Consider the following 20,198-nt stretch of genomic DNA (forward strand, 5'->3'; position numbering starts at 1 on the left):
GGTCCCCTCCCCACCCGGGGCCTCCGGATCGTCGGGCTCCCACTCGCGATCTCCTTCCATTTTTTCTGCCGTGCCCTCCTCTCCTCCCCATCCTGTGATTCCCCCTGCCTTGCCCCCGCCCTCTCCGTTTTCTGCCGCGTGTCGCCCCCCCCATCCCCCCCCTCCGTTTCTTTGCCTCGCTTCCTGCCCTCTCCAAACCTCGCCCTCTTTTTCTCAGCCTCCCATCCTCCCTTTGGCGACCTGTGCACACCTTTCATCTCCCGGACCCCACCCCCTTTACCCCCCTCGCCCCCAGCCCCCCCCCCCCGCTTCTGCCCACCTAGCGGGGACCCGGCGCTGGATGGAAAGGGTGTGGGTGCGGTGTCTCGGGTGAGCCGGGGGGCTCGGGGAGGAGATGCCGACCCAGCCATCCTTTTCTCCGGGGTGTCCGATGATCGAAAGGTCCCTGCAAGCTGCGCCAGTCTCTGTGTCGCGCTTCTCCATCGGGGGCGTTCTTTGGGGGCGGGGGGGGTGCGGCGGTGGCAGAGGCCCCCTGGAGCTGGTCCCCTGTCTCCTTGGTCCTGCGCTGAGCAGGACACGCGAAGACAGCCGCGTCGCCCAGCGAAAACCGGAAGGCGAATGGAGCCCCCCAAGGCTCCGGGCCGGCTTGGACGAGGGTCTCGGTTGATTGTCCCCGTCTCCCCCCCCCCCCCCACTCCCGTGTTCCTCGTAGGGATCGGATCGGTTGTGTGTGGTTAAACTCTGCGATTCTAGTGCAGCAAGGGAGACACTTAAGGGTTTTTCCAGCCTTCTGGACCGTGGGAGCAATCTTTAAGAACCTCCTGGAGATGCCCTAGACCCCGGCGGGTGTGTCTCCGGGGGTCGCTGCGGGCCAGAAGGCTCTGAGCACGTTGATTACTCCTGGGTCAGTTCCTGGAGCTTGGAGTGCTTTCAGGTTGAGCTTTCTCAGGAGTTAACATTTTTGTTAAGTGAGGGTGGGGGGTGAGGCCAAAGGTCAGAAAGGCCACCTGGGCCGAGAGAGGCCAGAGGGGCAGTTTGAACCGCATTGCAACCTTCCCAGAGAAAATGAAGATTCTTGTTGCTGCAGGCTGAGAATTAGAAGTTAACAACCCGGAGGGTCCAAACAGCTGACGGGACCAAGTACTTTCTGAGGAATGGCCAGATTCTTTCCCCATAGAACAGACTTGAACGGGAGAAGCAAGCCGGGCTTCCTTTCCCAGGCCAGGAGAAGCAAGCCGGGCTTCCTTTCCCAGGCTGGCCGGTAGGTAGAAGCCACCTTGGCACACAGCAAAAAGACCACACAGGCCTCCAGGCACCCCAGCCAGCCATCATTCGGACTAAATGACTTCTGCCTGGAACTGGCCTTGTAAGCTTAAGCAAGGGAAGGTGCGTGGTGGGAATTCAGGAAATGCAGGGGCTTGGGCTTTGTTGTTCCTTTGCTTTTTTGGGTCACACCCTGCGATGCTCAGGGGGTTGCTTCTGGCTCTGCACTCAGGAATTACTCCTGGCGGTGCTCGGGGGACCATATGGGATGCTGGGAATCAAACCCTAGTTGGCCACGTGCAAGGCAAACGCCCTTCGTGCCGTGCTATCGCTCCAGCCCCAGTGTTGTTCATTTTTACAGGAATCAAATACCCAACCTATGTGCCTAGAACTCTGCTCCCAGTGATTTTTCGCATTTAGGCATATTAGATGGTCTTCATATATTGTGTAGCACCGTAGCACTGTCCACTGTCCTCCCGTTGTTCAGTGATTTGCTCAAGTGGGCCCAGTAACATCTCCATTGTGAGACTTGTTACTGTGTTTGGCATATCGAATACGTCACGGGGAGCTTGCCAGGCTTTGCTGTGTGGGCGAGATACTCTTGTTAGCTTGTTAGCTCTCCGAGAGGGGCTGAGGAATCGAACCTGGCTCCGCCAGGCCGGCCACGTGCAAGGCAAATGCCCTACCGCTGTGCTATCGCTCCAGCCCATATATTGTGAGGGGTTTTTTTTGTTTGTTTTTGGTGGGGGTTATATTTGACATGTTACTTGCAATCACCCTCAAGTGTGAGTGACCACATTAACCACTCATATCTAGGTAATATATCTATGGGTCCTGTGGGTGATTTATGCACTCTGCCCTCAACAGACATTTCCCAATCACTCGGCTTTGTATCATGCTGAGAAAACACAAAGGGGTGAAGAGGTCCCTGCCTTCAAGGAATTTACTTCCTTAGGTCGACAGGTCATTTAAAGCAGGCTTCTTAAACTTTTCCCCCTCGCTACCCCTCTTTGCCCAAGAACTTTACACAGTCCTGGGGATATGATGTAGGTAGCACTGTAGCACTGTCCTTCCGTTGTTCATCGATTTGCTCAAGCAGGCCCAGTAACGTCTCCATTGTGAGACTTGTTGTTACTGTGTTTGGCATATCGAATACGTCACGGGGAGCTTGCCAGGCTTTGCTGTGTGGGCGAGATACTCTCTGTAGCTTGCCAGGCTTTCCGAGAGGGGCGGAGGAATCGAACCTGGGTTGGCCAGGTCGGCCTTGTGTAAGGGAAACCAAACACTGAAAATAAATCGTAAAGAAATTGATTGCTATTACTATTTAGGCCTCCCAAGAGGCGCTCGGGAGGCGGACGCCCAGGGGCCTTCTCATGGTGATTCTTTACCAAATGGGCAGTAGTTCCATGTCAGGACACAAGATGCTATGCTGCAAAGGCCCTGTGGTACTCAGGCTGACCTGGGCCACTCTATCTTGGGAGCCTCAAGGGCTGCTCTTGGCAGCCATGTTGCCTGGGGATTTGAACCACTTCACCTGCATGCAAGGCATATACATTAACCCCTGTACTAGTGATAGCACAGCGGGTAGGGCGTTTACCTTGCACGCGGCCAACCCGGGTTCGATTCCCAGCATCCCATATGGTCACCGAAGCACCGCAAGGAGTAATTCCTGAGTGTATGAGCCAGGAGTAATCCTGTGCATCGCGGGGTGTGACCCAAAAAGCAAAAATGAAAACAAACAAAAACCACCCTGTACTAAAGCTGCAAGAACTTTACTTTAAAATAAATCTGTTAAAAGTTACATGACCCAGAGTTTTAGAACATGGCACCGGGGCCTGAGACTTAGCTGTGGCCGTCCCCGGTTTGATACTCTATATACCATGTGGTCCCTGGAATAGCTCCTGAGCACTGTTGCGTATGTCTAACCCCCCCCCCCCCCCAAGTAAAGAACATGACATGTTAAATTTGGTTAAATGCCACTCGATCATGATAGTGGTAACCAAAGAAACTGATCCCAGATGCCCTTTTCCAGTACATAGAGTCTGATGTAGTTGTTGATAGTGCGAAGTTTTGGATGAGATAACTGCACTTTTTTCTGTGAAAGGCCAGATAGTATCCTTGTGAGTCATGTGGACTTCTTTGTCTCTGGTTGCATTTTCTTTTACAAACATCCAGAAAAGCAAAACCCAGGGTGGAGTGATAGTGCAGCAGCTAGAGCATTTACCTTGCATGCAGCCTCCCCAGGTTCAATTCCCAGCATCCCATATGGTCCTTCGAGCATTGCCAAGAGTAAATTCCTGAGCACAAAGCCAGGAGTAATCCCTGAGCATCGCCGGGTGTGGCCCAGTAACTAAAAGAAAAAGAATTTTTTTTTTGCTTTTGGGGTCAATTTAGCAATGCTCAGGGGTTACTCCTGGCTCTGCACTCAGGAATTACTCCTGGCGGTGCTCATGGAACCATATGGGATGCTGGGAATCGAACCTGGGTCGGCCGTGTGCAAGGCAAACGCCCTACCCACTGTGCTATTGCTCCAGCCCCAAGAAAAAGAATTTTTTTAAAATGTGAAACCTATTCTTCATTCTTAGCTCTTAACACTCCCAGCATAGATTGTCAACCACCCCGCCCCCCCGCCCGGGACTGCTTTTAGAGTCAGACTTATATTCTGTCCCACCTTGCCAGTAGCCATGAATGTTCTTAGGACAAAGCCCTTACCTTCTTATACTGTCATCTGTAAATTGGAGATAGTGATAATAGGATTGTTGTGTGAAGAAATAATATGTCAATTCAGTAGTTGATCTCTAATAAGTGATAACTATTTTTTTCTGAACTGGAAGGACTCTAACATTTTGACCTCATATAGTTTGCCTTGTCTTGTGGGCTGGAGCTATAGCATAGTGGGTAGGGTGTTTTCCTTGCACACGGCCCACCCAGGATCAATTCCTCCGCCCCTCTCGGAGAGCCCAGCAAGCTACCAAGAGTATCCCGCCCGCAGGGCAGAACCTGGCAAGCTCCCCATGACGTATTCAAATGCCAAAAACAGTAACAACAAATCTCACAATGGAGACGTTACTGTTGCCCGCTCAAGCAAATAGATGAACAATGGGAGGATGGTGCTACAGTGCTGTTTTGTCTTCTACGTAATTAATTTTGTAATTGTCTTGATTCCCCTTAATTTTTTAAAAAATTACTGAATATCTGTGAGATAGACCATTACAAATCTATTCATGATTAGGTTTCATCATATAATAATCCAGTACTCATCTCTCCACCAGTGTACATTTCATACCACCAACGTCCCTCAGTTTCCCTCCACCATTCCCCTTTCCCCCCCAGCCTGCCTCTATGACAGGCATTTTTCTTCTCTCTCTTTCTCTCTCTCTCTCTCTCTCTCTCTCTCTCTCTCTCTCTCTCTCTCTCTCTCCTTTTGTGCAGTATGGTTTGTAATACAGGTACTAAGAGGTCATCATGTTTATTCAGGGTATTTAGTATTTTTATTGTGAAGGTCAACTTGGAGAAGCTTTTTAACTGGTTGGCAGCTTTGGGGTGTGGATGTGCCTGCCAAAGCTACAGGGTCGGGGGAGGTAGCCCATCCCAACCCCAAAAAGGCCTGGAGATTTCAGCTACAAAACCTGCATACCTGAATTTTCAGCAGATTAGATCTCAGTGAGGTGTTTCCTGAGATGGTGAAGTCAGGCTTGGGACATGGCAACAATTTTGGATTGAGGTAGCTTTAAAGCAGCTGCTGGAGGTTCTGCTTGGGCCGGCACCAGGCTTACCCACCCCCTCCGATTTACCCCTGGCTGTTCAGCCTTGCACGGGTCCGAGATTAACTACCATTTTTGATCTCTGTTGAGATTTATTTATGGGTCTCTAAAGGAAGGCCGGCAGAAAGGTTTCCATGGTGGTGCTGGAGTTGGTTCTTGGGGGTGACTGCCAGTGCTTCCAGGACTATAGGGAAGTAGGTGGAGGTAGCCCATGCCAACCCCAAGAAACCCGGGAGATTTCAGTCACAAAACCTGCATACCTGAATTTTTTGCAGATTATATCTCAGTGAGGTCCAGCCTGAGATGCTGGAGTCTGGCTGTGGGTATGGCGGTGATTTTGGATTGTGCGAGCTAGTGGCTGCCCACGGCTCTTCTTGGGTGGGTACCAGGCTGGTCCATCCCCCTTTGGTTTACCTTGGTCTATTCAGCCTTTTGTGGTTCCGAAATTAATGATGGCTTTTCATCTCTTTCAAGATTTATTTACGGATCTCTGAAGCAAGGCTAGCAGTAGAGCTTCCATAGTGGTGCTGGTTGCTTTGTGGGTTGACTGCTGGTGCTTCCAGGAGTATAGGGAGTGGGATGGGTGGTAGCCCATCCTGACCCCGAGAAAACCTGGAGATTTCAGGCACAAAACCTGCATACTCGAATTTTTAGCAGGTTAATATCTCAGTGAGGTTCTTCCTGAGCTGGTGGAGTTTGGCCTTGGCCATGTTGGTGATTTTGGATTGTGGGAGCAAGGGGCCGCCAGAGGGGTTCTGCTTGGGTGGGCACCAGGCTGACCTGCCTCCTCCCCCGATTTACCCTGGTCTTTTCAGCCTTCCGCGGGTCTAAGATTAACTGTAGCTTTTGATCTTTTTCAAGATTTATTTATGGATCTCTGAAGCAAAGCTGATGAATGAGCTTGTATCTCTGAGCCAGAGGTGGTTTGTGGGTGTGGCTCCCACATACCTAACTTTTGGCCGTTTAATTTCTCAGAAACCTTGGTCCCAAGTTGTTGGGGTCTGGCCAGAGGCATAGCGGCAATTTGGGGGTATCAAGAAACCTGAAGGCACCATTGGGCTGCTGATGCACTTCACCCTTCAGGTACAGGGTGGCCTGCTGGCAGCACCACCCCCATGAGAGCACTGTCCTGCTGTTGTTCATCGATTTGCTCAAGCGGGCACCAGTAACGTCTCACAACAAATTGTGAGATTTGCTGTTATTGTGTTTGGCATATCGAATACGCCATGGGGAGCTTGCCAGGCTCTGCCGTGTGGGCGAGATACTCTAGGTAGCTTGCCAGGCTCTCTGAGAGGGGTGGAGGAATTGAACCTAGGTCGGCCGTGTGCAGGGCAAACGTCTTACCCACTGTGCTATCACTCCATATATATTTTTTTCTTTTTGGGTCACACCCGGTGATGCACGGGGGTCACTCCTGGCTCTGCATTCAGGAATTACCCCTGACAGTGCTCAGGGGACCATAAGGAATGCTGGGAATTGAACCCCGGTCAGCCACATGCAAGGCAAATGCCCTACCTGCTGTGCTATCACTCCAGCCCCAATGACTATATATTTTTAAAAGATATTTTAATGAGGGAGGAGTTTCAGTCTAGGAAGAATGTTGGGTTCTCTAGAAAAAGAGAGCGGACTGGGGAGAGTATGTGAAGCACATGCTTTGCATGGGAAGGTATTGGGGTTCTATTCCTAGCACTTCATATTCCCCTGAGCACTGCCAGGAATGGCCTCTGAGCACTGCCCCATATAGTTCCTATTCTCTCTCTCTCTCTTTTTCCTCTCTCTAATTTCCTTTCATGGAGCCAGTTCCATGCTTTGCATGTAGGAATCCTGGGATCAATTCTTCCTGGCACTGCACGAGTGTCCCAGAACCGCCGAGAGTGACCTCCCAAGCACAGAGCCCCTGGGAACCACCAGGTGTGACCACAGAACCAGAGGTGGTGTGGGGTGTGGGCAGAGAAAGGGAGAGCAGGAGAGCTCTCGAAGAAATGTGAAGGAAGTGAAATTAAGCACCCTGACTGGAATCTGGGATGTGGGTTTGGAATGCTTTTAATTGCTCGGTTTTGTAAGTCAAGATGCAGATGCACTTTCAGCAGAGGGCTGGGACAACTTAGAATTGCCTCTGAAAACACTTGCTTTTCGGTTACTGATATCATTGACTTCATCTAGCTACTCTTGGGTTGAAGTAAAGTGGGAATATTGATTGCATCTCTTTTCCTTATTATCGGCGGCTGGGGGGAGGGAAGTTGGGCAAAGAGAGTGCTTCTTGTTTCGTGATAGCAGGGATGGAATCCTGACCCTTGTGATCCTGAGGCATGCAGTCTACCTCTCAGTTACATCCTGGGCCTCCCTTTTTATTGGGGGTGGGGGTGGCGGTGGTTTGGGCCCTGCAGTTACTCCTGGCTCTGTGCTCAGGGTCATTCCTGGCAGTGCTCAGGGGACCATATGCAGTAACAGGGACCAAACCAGGGTTATCAGTATGTAAAGCAAGCACTTGAAATAACTCTCCTGCCCCGGCCCATTTCTTGACACCACTCAGTTAATAAAATATGATGGATCCTGGGATGTAGGTCACTTACCTTGCATGTGTTATAGTCTGGATTCGGTTCCCAAGCACTTCAAAAAAGAGAAAAACATACATAATGCTAAGGTGTATATAGCATACATATATACACATATATAAATGTGTATATATACACACACATATCAGCAATAAGGTACTCCCTCACTTTTGTGTGTCTATTTGTGGGGGTGTTAGGGATCAAACCCAGGGCATCACACGTTGTGAGCCCTTGGGCTCTAACTCAGAGCCACATCTCTAGCCCCAATGTTGGTATTTTCTCAAGGAAAAAGAATTTTCTCAAAAAAAAAAAAGATCTCTTGTTCTCTTGTGGAATAGAATGTAAAAGAGTTTTATCTAGGAGTCAGATCTGAGGTTGGTTTGCCACCACTTGGCATTCCTTAGCCTGTCTCCTCTTCTTTCCCTTCTTCCCTTTTCTTTCTTTTTTTTTCCTTTGGGGGCCACACCTGGCCAATAGCTATTGGCCCTGGGCCAATAGCTCAGGGGCTGTTCCTGACTCTGTGCTCAGGGAACCATCTGTGGCCCTAGGGATCCAACCAGAGTCGGACACATGCAGCACAAGCTCCTTAACCTCAGTCCTACGATTCTGGACCAAGCCTGTTCCATATGTCGGTGTGAGTGATGGGGACTAGTCACTGACAGCCTTGGAACGCCCCCGTGCAGTTTGGGGAGAGATATAATGGGACAATGTATTTTGGAGGATTCTAGTCCTGGTTACCATCATTTACCTTTCCTAGCCGTTCTTACATCCCCAGAGCTCTTGCATTAGTTAATATAGTCTAAGACCTTAATTTTTCAGCTTGAGTTCTAGAAGAAAGGCCCCCTATGCTAGGAAGATCCCGAACTCGAATTTGTAGTCCACTAATCACTTTATTTCTGAGGTCGAATTACTTCCCTAAATCTTGGGGGAAATGCAGTTTAAAAAGTCCCCTTTATCTTCTTGAGAAGGCAGGATTTTAAAAACCGATTAAATTGCCAGTGTGATTCGTTTCTAGATGGTGATGTGGCCTAATTTGCTCTAGCTCCAAACACAATATCAAAGGCACCCCAACGTTTGGTTCATTGGCCTAGCTGTTTAAGAAGCCGAAAAAGTGAATCACCCTTAGTGAAAATTGTCAGGATAGCTAACTAAGCATGAAAAGTGATCACTCCCTCGCAGCAGTGTTTCTACAGATGGTACAAAAAGCAAAAGAGAGTACAGCAGTACTTCTACAGACGGTATAAAAAGCAAAAGAAGTGAAGAAATATTTATCAGTCAGCATTTATTATTTCTGATGTATGCGATCAGAGAGGAAAGGCAGGTATTAGGTCTCATCCCTGTCCACAAAGCGTTTAAAATCTAGTGATTTCCTAGATAATGTTTATTGTTCATTGCAACATGCTAGAGTCAGGTGCTCTGTAAGTCTCATTCAATTTAAACCTCATGACAACCGCATGAAATGGGTGCTCTTAACTTTCCTCTCAAATGAGGAAGTTGAGACACTGAGGCATTACATGACCTGCTTGAATTAACAGGACTCAAACCCAGTTAGCCTAATGCAAAAGCCCCTTTTTTACCCCGTAATCGTGTTGCCTCATGTTCAAAAGATAACACTTAACTCACAAGACAAAGTGATTCGCGTGATTCTTCCTATCTCTGTGAAAACTTGAGGTTCTGTAAGAAGGTGGCTAACCTTAGAACTTGGTGGAGCCAAAATTTATACATGGACCCGACTCCCAAACTTGTCCTTTTTTTCCTCTTATACAATATAGTATATAAAATTTTATATGAAGTATGAATTTTTTTAAGATGCACTACCCAGGGAAACATTATTTAAAGTTGTAGGGCCAGAGAGATAGTATGGGAGTGAGGGTTTAAAGTGCTTGCTATGCATGCAGCTTACCCCTTAATACTATGTATGGTTCCCCAAGCACTATCAGGGTTACTCCTGAGCACAGAGCCAGGAGTAAGCCCTGAGCACTGCCAGGTGTGACCCTAAGCCCCCTCCTCTAAACATTAAAGTTGAAGGGGGTTGAAATGTGGCTTGTGAGGGAATATTAGAAGAAATATTGGGGCCCTAACCCACTGGAGAAGTGAGGGAGAGTGAGGAGGTGATTAGAAAATAATAAAGGCTTTTTTTTGTTTGTTTTTTGGGTCACACCCGGCGACGCACAGGGGTTACTCCTGGCTCTGCACTCAGGAGTTACTCTTGGCGGTGCTCGGGGGGAACATATGGGATGCTGGGAATTGAACCTGGGTCGGCTGTGTGCAAGGCAGATGCCCTACCCACTGGGTTTTTGCTCCAGCCCCAAAGGCTTTGAAAATAGAACACCAACATGCAAATTCTGGCTCTGTCACATCATGCCAAATGATGTTGGGCAAGTAAGTCATGTGTTTTAAGAGATTCAGTATTACTTGAGGTACAGCGGGTTGAACCCACCACTTGACACATGTCAGGCATGTGCTCTAGCCTCTCAGCACATACCTACCCTGTTCCCATTTTACAAATGAGCAAGAAATGACCAAGAGTTTATAGTCTAATTGGTCATACGGTTGGGAGGCTCAGAAACGTACCTGAGGGCAGACACAAGTATTGGATCAAGGTTTTAGGTGAAAGGAGTTCCTTACAGAAGTGGTTTCTTTCCTCCCCCACCCCAGAGGGGAGTTCAAAGGGCTTCTACTACTTTTTGGGGGGGTTCACACCCGGCGATGCACAGGGGTTACTCCTGGCTCTGCACTCAGGAATTGCCCCTGGCAGTGCTCAGGGGACCATATGGGATGCTGGGAATCGAACCCGGGTCGGCTGCGTGCAAGGCAAATGCCCTACCCGCTGTACTATTGCTCCAGCCCCTAAAGGGCTTCTGCTGAAGTGGAGAGGGTTGGAATTGAGGCTGCTTGCATCAGACGATTCCCATCTTCTCCAAATTGGAGGCAGATATTGAGGATGTGTGAAGAAGAAAGGTTAGAAGAGCTACTGAGACCTAGCTCAGCGACAAAAGAAACAATAAACACTTGTAAAACTCTAACCAGGGATGAAAAAAAGCCTTGACTCCTCTCCCCACCTCCTTTTGGACTTCACCTGAGGGTGCTCAAGGATCAAACCCCGGAGCCTTCTCCAGCCCTTTGAGCTGTCTCCCCGGCCCAAAGGCCCTGACTTCTTTTTTTGTGGACTTGATTGAAGTTGAATTAGCTTTTAAGCTGGAATCTGCCTGCCTCCTTCCAGAAGTACAGATGAAAGTTCACACGCTTCTTAGTCCATAGAAATTTGTATCCCTTTGGACCACATCTAATAGCCCATTGATGTTCCTTTCATGGTTCTGTTCCTAGCAGGATTCTTATGTTCAGGAAGAAAGATGAGCTGAAATCCGTGAGAAGAGCAATTTCCACGACTGCGAGGCACAGTGATGGGACCTTGGGTAGCGCTAAGCTCTTTAGCTCAGGAGTGTGTAGGAGAAGTGGGATCTTTGGAAGAGCCGTTTCTTTATGGCCGTGTCTTTGTTGCCTGGGACTCGCAATATAAAACTTCATACCATCACTGTTTTCTTTGCCTCTGCGTATGTGGGAAGAGGAAAGTGTCTGCCTTTCTATCTTAATAAAGCCCTGTTTTCATTTGTTTTCTCTTTGCTGAGAATTGATGTCATTTTAGGATTTGGGGTTTTTAAAATTTATTTTGTTTGGGGTTTCGGGGGGGCCATACGTGGCAGTGTTCAGGGGTTACTTGTGGCTCTGCATTCAGGGATCACTCCTAGCGGTACTCTGGGGACAGTAGGGGATGCTGGGGACCAAGCCGTGGTTGGGCGCGTGCAAAGCAAGTGCCTTACCTCCTATGTTGTCCCTCCAGCCCTAGGTCCCATGACAAGGATTTGACCTTTCACAGAATCCAGATTAACTTGATCTGCCCACTTGAATACAAAAATTCTAAGTTTGTTGATTTCTGATACCATAACAAAAGAATCTTGATTCCCCTCTCCCCTCGGAACATAAGCAATTCCTGTCTGGTGCTTTAACTGACAAGGTATGTGTATCAGATTTGTCCAAATGTTAAAGTTCTCCTGGTATTTTACCATCCTGGTATTTTACCGTGGAGCCAGCCGGCAGCTAGCAGATCTCATACGTTTGGGCTTGAGCACGTGGAAAGAATTTACGCAGCTGGTAGGAGCGTTTATGGTATTGTGCATAACTTTTTTCCTTCTTTTATTCTTTTTTGGTGTTTTTTTGCTTTTTGGGTCACACTCAGCGATGATCATGCATCATTCCTGGCTCTGCGCTCAGGACCATATGGGATGCCAGGGATTAAACCCGAGTGCAAGGCAAGTGCCCTTACTGTTGTTCCAGCCCCTCTTTTCGGGGTTTATTTTTAAATGGGAAACATACCCAAGTGGTACTCAGGGCAACTCCTGACTATGCTCAGGTATCATTCCTGGTGTTCTTAAGGGGAGCATATGTGGTGTCAGGAAATGAACCAGGCTCAGCTAGCACCTTAACTTCTGTACTATTTACTATTTCTCTATGCCTCTCTCTCTCTCTCTCTCTCTCTCTCTGTTTTGGGATCACACCTGGTTTTACTCAGGTATCATTCCTGGTAATGCTCGGCTGACCATTGGTGGTGTTGGGGATTGAGCCCGGGTCAGCAGCATGCAAGGCAAGTACTTACCACGGTATTATCACGCTGCCGCTCCTCAACTTCCTCCCTGTCCTTTGCACTTATATTTAAGGGTCCAACTTACTGAGTCTCCTAATTAGTTGTGAGGAAGGGGTCAAAGGGCTAAAGCGCGTGTTTTGCATGCAAGACCCCCCCCCCCGTCAATGCCTGCCACCGTATGGCCCCCTACACAGCAAGTCGCAAGTCAGGAGTAACCCCAGGCACCACTCTGTGTGGTCCAAAAGAGGAAAGAAAAAATAGTGTGACTGTACCTGTAGGCCTTTCCCTGCCAGGCTCTGCTTATCAGATAGAGTTCACAGCCAGCCTTGGCTATTAAAAAATGTTGTTATTTTTGGAAGTGACATATCTTCAGAAGTCTACCTTTTATTTAACTCTGAGCCTTTGTTAAAAGTCGGTGCCACTGCACTATTTACCAGTTAATCACGCCTCTTCACTTGAACCTGATTAGGGCTCAGCACTAGCTCCAAGGGCTGGGGACCTGGGTTCAAGCCCCCTGTGCCCCATGGCCACCTGCTCACCCCTTGGAGCGACCCAGAGCACAGGACTTGGAGTAGCACCCGAGCGTGACTAGGTATGGGCCTCTTCCCCCACCAAAAGTCCAAGAAATAAAGAATTTAAAACTTGACTAGAGGGCTCTCTGTTCCTACCACACCTCTTCCCAGCCAAGCCACTGCTCTTGTGCCCTCTCTCTTTGTTTCATCACTTCCCGCTCTGGGCCACCCCCTCAACTCCAAACACAATGGATGATTCCTAATGCTCACCTTCCTCAGCTGGGTTCTAGGATTTATTATTTTTCATCAGTTTCTCCTCTTCCCACTCCTTTGTCTTTCCTTCTGAGATTTTCTCAGGTTAAGGCTTTAGACTTTCTTTTTTTCCCATTTGGGTGGGGCACCCAATAGTGCTCAGGACTTATTCCTGGCTTGGGGGACCATATGGGGTGCTGGGTTTTGAAGCCAGGTGGACTGCATGCAACGAAAGGGCCCTTCCTGCTGTACCATCACTCCGACCCCGAGACTTCCTCTTCTAAAACCCAGTCTTATGTCTCAAGTTTTTTTCCCATTTTACTTGTTCCATCTGCATCTGCATCTGGTTCCAGCTCTCTCTTTTGGAGGGGTTGGGACCAATTTCACTTGTGCTCAGGGCTTACTCCTGACCCTGTGCTCAGGCAGGGATCACTCATTCCTGGCAGTACTCCGGGGATCATATGGGTGCTGGGGATCTAAACTGGGCTGGCCACATGAAAGGCGAGTGCCTTAACCCCGGTACTACCTCTCAGCCCCTCAGCTCTCTTTTGGCTGCCATATCCAGGGGAGAATTTCCCCTCCCCCGCATTTCTTCCTGTTCCAGTTCCCATGCAGTCACCTGTGTTTGTGTCGCAGTTTCATCAAGTTCTCCACATCCAGCACTGAACTGCATTTCCCCCCGTGAATCATTCCCCTGTCACTGAAAGGCCCGGCTCTCCACCTGGTTGCTCAGGTCAGCTTACCCACCCAGCTGCCAAGTCAGGTTGGGTTCCACTTTAGTCTTTTACCTCCATTCCTCCGTTGAAAAGATAATACGTTCTTTCCTGCCAGGCCATGCTCAGACCGAGCCCATGTTCTTGATACCTGAAAGGCGGCGGCCACTTGTGGCTGGCCTGTTGACCCCTGTTGCCTTTGTAAACTAGAAATCTGATGGAAGTCCCCTACTGAGAAGTCCCCGATTTCCTTTTGCTCTAAGAATCAAATCTGAACTCCCTTTCCCGACTTCATCTCATACTGGGTAGAAGGTCAGCCACAGCGATTGCTTGCAATTCCCTGAATGAGCCGTGCTCTCTCTCTATCTTGCCTGGACGGGCTCTGCCCCATAATTTCCCCATGAGAAGAAAAGATCACTTTCGTTTCTGAATTAGTGACATTAGGGAAGATGTCCTAATATCCCTGCCCTTCCTCAGCTTGGTTAGGTACCACTTTCTGTTTTTTTTTTTTTTAAGGGGGGTTGGTGACCATGTTCTGTGATGCTCAGGGGTTACTCCTGGCTCTCCACTTAGGAATCATTCCTGTCGGGGCTTGGGGGAGCAGATGGGATGCTGGGGATCCGGCGCGGGTCAGCTGCATGCAAGACAAATGCCCTACGTGCTGTGCTAGCTGTCCGGGCCCCCACTTTTTTTTAATAAGCCCTTGCAGACATAAATATCACATCATAATTGCTTCTTCAGTCTAACTGGGCTGAGTGTTCTTCAAGAGTGAGCCTCTCTGGGCTGGAGTGATAGCACAACAGGTGGGGCATTTGCCTTGCACGCAGCCAACCCGGGTTCAATTCCCATATGGTCCCCAGAGCACTGCCAGGAGTAATTCCTGAGTGCATGAACCAGGAATAACCCCTGTGCATCGCCGGGTGTGACCCAAAAAGAAAAAATAATGAGACTCTTTTTATGTCTGAGATAGGAAGAAGGGGCTTACTCCTCACTGTCTTCCATCCATACATGTTACATATATGTTAGAACAGTGCTGGCTGGTTAGAGTGAAAGGAGTCAGGCAGGTAACTCGTAATAGTGACGGCGCATTCTGCAGTGTGGCATTAAAAGACAGGACCAACAGTTTGAGTTCGGTCTGCCGTTCAGGTCTAGCTATACTGTGGAGTATTACTTGATCTTAAAAAGGCATATACAGTCACCTGCCACAGCTTCAAGAAACCCTGGTTGGCATTATGCGAAGTGAAGGAAGTCAGACACGAAAAGGTCAGGATTGGTGGATTCCGTTTCTGTGGAATATCCGGAATGGGCAAATGGGTGTAAGGATTGGGAGCGGAGGGGCTGGAGTGATAGCACAGCGGGTAGGGCATTTGCCTTGCACACGGCCGACCCGGGTTCGATTCCCAACATCCCATATGGTTCCCTGAGCACCGCCAGGAGTAATTCCTGAGTGCACGAACCAGGAGTAACCCCTGAGCATCGCCGGGTGTGACTCAAAAAGAAAAAAAAAAGATAAAATAAATAAAAAAGAATTGGGAGTGGAGGACACAGAATGGAGAGTGAGTGCTGATAGGCATGAGGGTTTCTTTAACGAACAGCGAAAGAGAGGGACAGACATAGAAGGATTGTGCACTTACTTGTGGAGTAATGACACCGAAGGACAGTAGACACAAGGGCCAGGAGGATTGTCCCATAGCTGGAAGCCTGCCTCATGAGCGGAGTGGAAAAGGCAGCTGGAATAGAGAAAGGATCACTAAGAAAATGATGGTTGCAGGAATCAGTCGGGATGGGAGATGTGTGCTGAAAGTAGATAATGGACCAAACATGTTGACCTCTCAGTGTCTGTATTGCAAACCATAATGTCCCAAAATAGAGAGAGGGTATGGGGAATATTGTCTTTCCATGGAGACAGGGGGAGGGTGTGAAAGGGGGGGTATACGGGGGATATTGGTGGTGGGGAATGTGCACTGGTGGAGGGATGGGTGTTTGATCATTGTGTGATTGTAACCCAAATATGAACGCTTGCAACTTTCTCATGGTGATTCAATAAAATTTTAAAAAAAGAAAATGTTTTAAGGGCTGGAGAGAGAGAGAGAACTCAATGGACCCAGAACATTCTTCTCTCATGGAAGGCCCAGGTTTGATCCCTTGGCACTGCATGGTTCTCAGATGTGGTCCACAAAAAGACAGTTTTTGAAATTCTATTGATGAATGTACAACTTTGCAAATATATTAAAGGCTGTTGAATTGTATGGTTTAAAGGAATTAAGTATATGGTGTGTATTTTATATCTCAATGAAGCTGTTATTAAAAAGTTTGATAATACCGATTTGTAGTGCCTGTAATAATTATGCGTATTTATCAGTGTGGTGCAGCAGGTAAAAAGTTAGCAACACAAATTGATATCAGAGGGCCCCATTTAGGGCCTTTGTTCCATGTTTTACTTCGAAAGCAGAGAGATTGTTTTTTATTTTTTTTTATTTTGTTTTTTACAGACTTTCAAGTTGTAATTCTTAGGCATGTAAAATGATAAAAAATACACAGTTCACAGGATGTACCTGTTTTCATAATACTGCTTATTAATAGTGTACATGTCAAAAATTACTGGTGTTAAACTAATTTTATTTCAATGTAGGTCATTTTATTTTAAAAATTATATGCCTTAGTTAATTTTTTGACATATTTTTTTGTTTTTTTTTTTTTAATTTAAAATTTTTTAAATTAATTTATTTTTTTATTAGTGAAACACCACGAGGTACAGTTATAGACTTACAAATTTTAAAAAAGACCTTTAAGTCATAGAAATCAATCTACAAATATTAGTGACTTCCCCCCTTGTTAAATGTGGCGTGCTTGGTCAGCCCATGTACGTTGTTCAACAGTCTTGTGAACTGCTGAGTGGAAGTAGAAAACACTTTACAGAATTAATCAAATATAATTACGGGGGGGAGAAAGGGTCTCCCGAGTGGTGCTTAGGACGCCTCGGAGCGAGTGTCAGCTCAATGTGAGGGCACGAGGCTGTGCAGTGCCAGGAATTCCCCGGGCCACCCTGGCGCTGTTCCTGGGGGACCTCCAAGACTGTAACTGGCGGTGCTCAGGGAACACACAATGTGTTGCCAGGGAAGGAACGGGTGCATGCAAGCTGGTCCCAGCTCGCGCCAGACAGCCCTTTCCTGACATGATGGCACTATCAAGCTGAGACTTCTTGGATCTGGGGACAGGCGATCAGAGGCATTTCCTCATTTTATTCGAGCCTCATTAATCATTTATTATGCCTTGATCTAGAATGGGCTGAAGCGATAGCACAACGGGTAGGGCGTTTGCCTTGCACACGGCCAACCAGGCCAACCCGAGTTCGATTTCTCCGTCCCTCTTGGAGATCCCGGCAAGCTACCAAGAGTATCTTGCCCGCATGGCGGAGCCTGGCAAGCTCCCTGTGACGTATTTGATATGCCAAACACAATAACAACAAGTCTCACAGTGTTACTGGGCACGCTCGAGCAAATCGATGAACAATGGGAGGACAGTGACAGGACAGTGACAGTGACAGTGATCTAGAAATGCAGTATGTCCTGTTAACTCTCAGGACTGTTTTGCCCTCCGATGCCACTGGATTATATAAATGTTGAAGTAGAATCAGATTTGTGAATTTAGTAATGCTTTCAGATGAAATTGCCTTTGGTCTAAAATTTGATTCTGGGGGCTGGAGGAATAGCACAGCGGGTAGGGCATTTGCCTTGCACGCGGCCGACCTGGGTTCGATTCCCAGCATCCCATATGGTCCCCCGAGCACTGCCAGGAGTAATTCCTGAGTGCATGAGCCAGGAGTAACCCCTGTGCGTCGCTGGGTGTGACCCAAAAAGCAAAAAACAAAAAAATTTTGATTCTGAACCATAGGGGCTGGAGTGATAGCACAGAGGTAGGGCGTTTGCCTTGCGCGCCGCAGGCCTGGTTGAGCCAGGTTCGATTCCTCCACCCCTCTCGGAGAGCCCGGCAAGCTACCGAGAGTATCTCGCCTGCATGGCAAAGCCTGGCAAGCCCCCCGTGATGGATTCGATATGCCAAACACAGTAACGAGTGTCACAATGGAGACGTTACTGGGCCTGCTCAAGCAAATCGATGAACAACGGGAGGACAGTGCTACAGTGCTGAATGTAAGGGATTTTTGCTGGTCTCCACTCCAAGCTGTGTGTGTGTGGGGGGGCGGATATGAGGGATGGGGGGTTCAGGGGAGAGCGGGCTGTGGGGGATGGGGTGTGCAAGGTGGTACAAAAGGAGTTGTCTCAGAAAGAAGAACGGAATGTTTTTTTTTTTATTTCCAGGTCTGTTGGTGGGCCTCGTGCTTCGGTATGGCATTCACGTTCCAAGTGATGTAAACAACGTGCCCCTGAACTGTGACATCCAGTCAAGCCCAACTACCTTACTGGTGAACGTTAGCGGAAAATTTTATGAGTATACGCTGAAAGGAGAGATTAGTTCACACGAGCTCAATAATGTTCAGGATAATGAAATGCTCCGAAAGGTAAGTTCCTAGTTGAATGGGCACCTTTGAGTTTTCCTTTTAAAGTATCTGACACGAGCCAAGTGGTTCTGGGAAAATACATAATGAACTTTTAATGATGTTTGAAGGAATTGTATGTGGGATCTAAAGAAACAAAAGCGGAGCCCTGAAAGCCAAACCAAAACAAGGCCTGACCTGAATCACAGAATAGAGGTTCCCAGAGTGGGGGACGGGGGCACCAAAGGGACAGGAAGGGCCCCCCCCCCCCAATGTGGGCTCTGCAGAGGGGACTGGAACTTTGTTTGGAGGGTGGTTGAGGGTGCTCATCTACATTTGAAGAGCTGGGGGGGGACACTCTGCTCCTAAAACAGTGTTGCAAGCCCACATTACTTCAGGAAAAACAAAATCAGTCTTTTAAAATGGAGCGAAGCCTCAATATATAGCAATTCGAATGTAATGCGGAGGAGCGTTTTAGTGGGGGGGTCACGGTACTTGAGAGGCCAGGCTGTGCCCCGACTCGAAGCGGGAGCGGGGGGGGGGGGGGTCTGGTGCAGGTGCCCCATCCCTTTCAGACCCCGGGCTTTGTCTTGGGTACTCCACGCATTTCTTTCCCTAATTGAGCTGGAGTACCCGAGCCCTTGGTGTTTTCACTCCGCGATGTTTGTACACTTACAAATTGGTGACCACAGGCACTGAGCTAAGTAGGATTTGTAAGTGTTCCTAGAGTCCTTGGTCTCCCCATTTATTGGCGACTACCGAAGATCTTCCATTAATATTTCTTTGATACGGGATAATCAAGACTGCCTCGCCTCCTTTGCTTTAATAGATTGAGCATAATTGAATCTTTTTCTTTCTTTTTTTTTTTGGCTTTTTTGGGTCACACCTGGCAATGCATCGGGGTTACTCCTGGCTCTGCACTCAGGAATTACTCCTTGCGGTGCTCAGGGGACCATATGGGATGCTGGGAATCGAACTCGGGTTGGCCGTGTATAAGTCAAACACTTTCCCGCTGTGCTATTGCTCCAGCCCCGTAACTGAATCTTTGATTCAAAGTCTTCGACAGCTTCAGGGGGCCCCAGTCAGAGTATCCATTAGGGTGGCAGGCTGTGCCTGCATAAAGCTTTACATCGGAGGTGAGGGGTGCAGCCTTACTGCTCCCTGGGCTGTTTTTCTTTCTCCTGATCCTCTCGTAGTTTCTAATGTTAGGACCCACTTAGCCGGAGAACTGCCATGACAGGCTCTGAGTAACTTAGGCCTCTTCCAGGAACAAGAATCCATCCCCAGAATAAGATTAGGTCTCCAGGAATGACTTAGCTGATTGTTCTGGTTATCCACTTGTCTTTTGATTGAGAAGTGGACCTTCAGCTATCCCAAATGCAACCCTTCTGTTAGCACCATAATAATTTTGCCTCGTTCCAGCTTAACATTTAATCGCTTTCTTCTTGATCATTGGATAATGTAATGTAAGGTATGGTATTTCGGAATGTAACTGTCAGGGACAGGGGCTGGATGTTGTGGGCCAAAACAACAACAACAACAACAACATATGTGTACTCTATAGGTAATAGAAAACTGCTGAATTATGCTGACTTGCCAAAATGAAAGTCTAAGAACTTGCTGAACTGAGTGCTCGGCGTCCTTGTTGAAACCCGCTGCATCCGGCGGATACTTGGACCCCAGCTAGTTGGAGCAATAAACCTCGCTGTGTGATTTGCATTAGCGGCTCTGTCCTCTGTCCTTGAGGGGTGGTCGACTCTGGACTCTAACACTAATAATCCGTTTTATTGGGCCTTGTCACTCCAACTCGGTTTCTGCCCGCCCTTGGCCATTTGGCTCCTGTCGATCTTCACTGACTAGATGCTTCACTGCAGCATCTTGATTGTGTTCTCTGACTACCTATAGCACGGTGGGTAGGGTGTTTACCTTGCACGCGGCTGACCCGGGTTCGATTCTTCTGTCCCTCTCGGAGAGACCGGCAAGCTACTGAGAGTATCTCGCC

At 48.2% G+C, this 20,198-nt stretch overlaps 1 protein-coding gene across 1 annotated transcript in view; it reads left to right on the forward strand.

The window, feature by feature from the left end:
• Positions 1–20,198, forward strand: part of SLC9A6 (solute carrier family 9 member A6) — a 96,178-nt gene that overhangs the window by 443 nt on the left and 75,537 nt on the right. Inside the window, exon 2 of the mRNA XM_056130273.1 lies at positions 18,021–18,220. Within this exon, the coding sequence (XP_055986248.1) occupies positions 18,021–18,220 (200 nt within the window). The remainder of the gene's footprint in view (positions 1–18,020; positions 18,221–20,198) is intronic.

This window comes from Sorex fumeus, unplaced genomic scaffold, assembly GCF_029834395.1.
Source record: "Sorex fumeus unplaced genomic scaffold, SorFum_2.1 ptg000075l, whole genome shotgun sequence".
Classification (NCBI taxonomy): Eukaryota; Metazoa; Chordata; class Mammalia; order Eulipotyphla; family Soricidae; genus Sorex; species Sorex fumeus.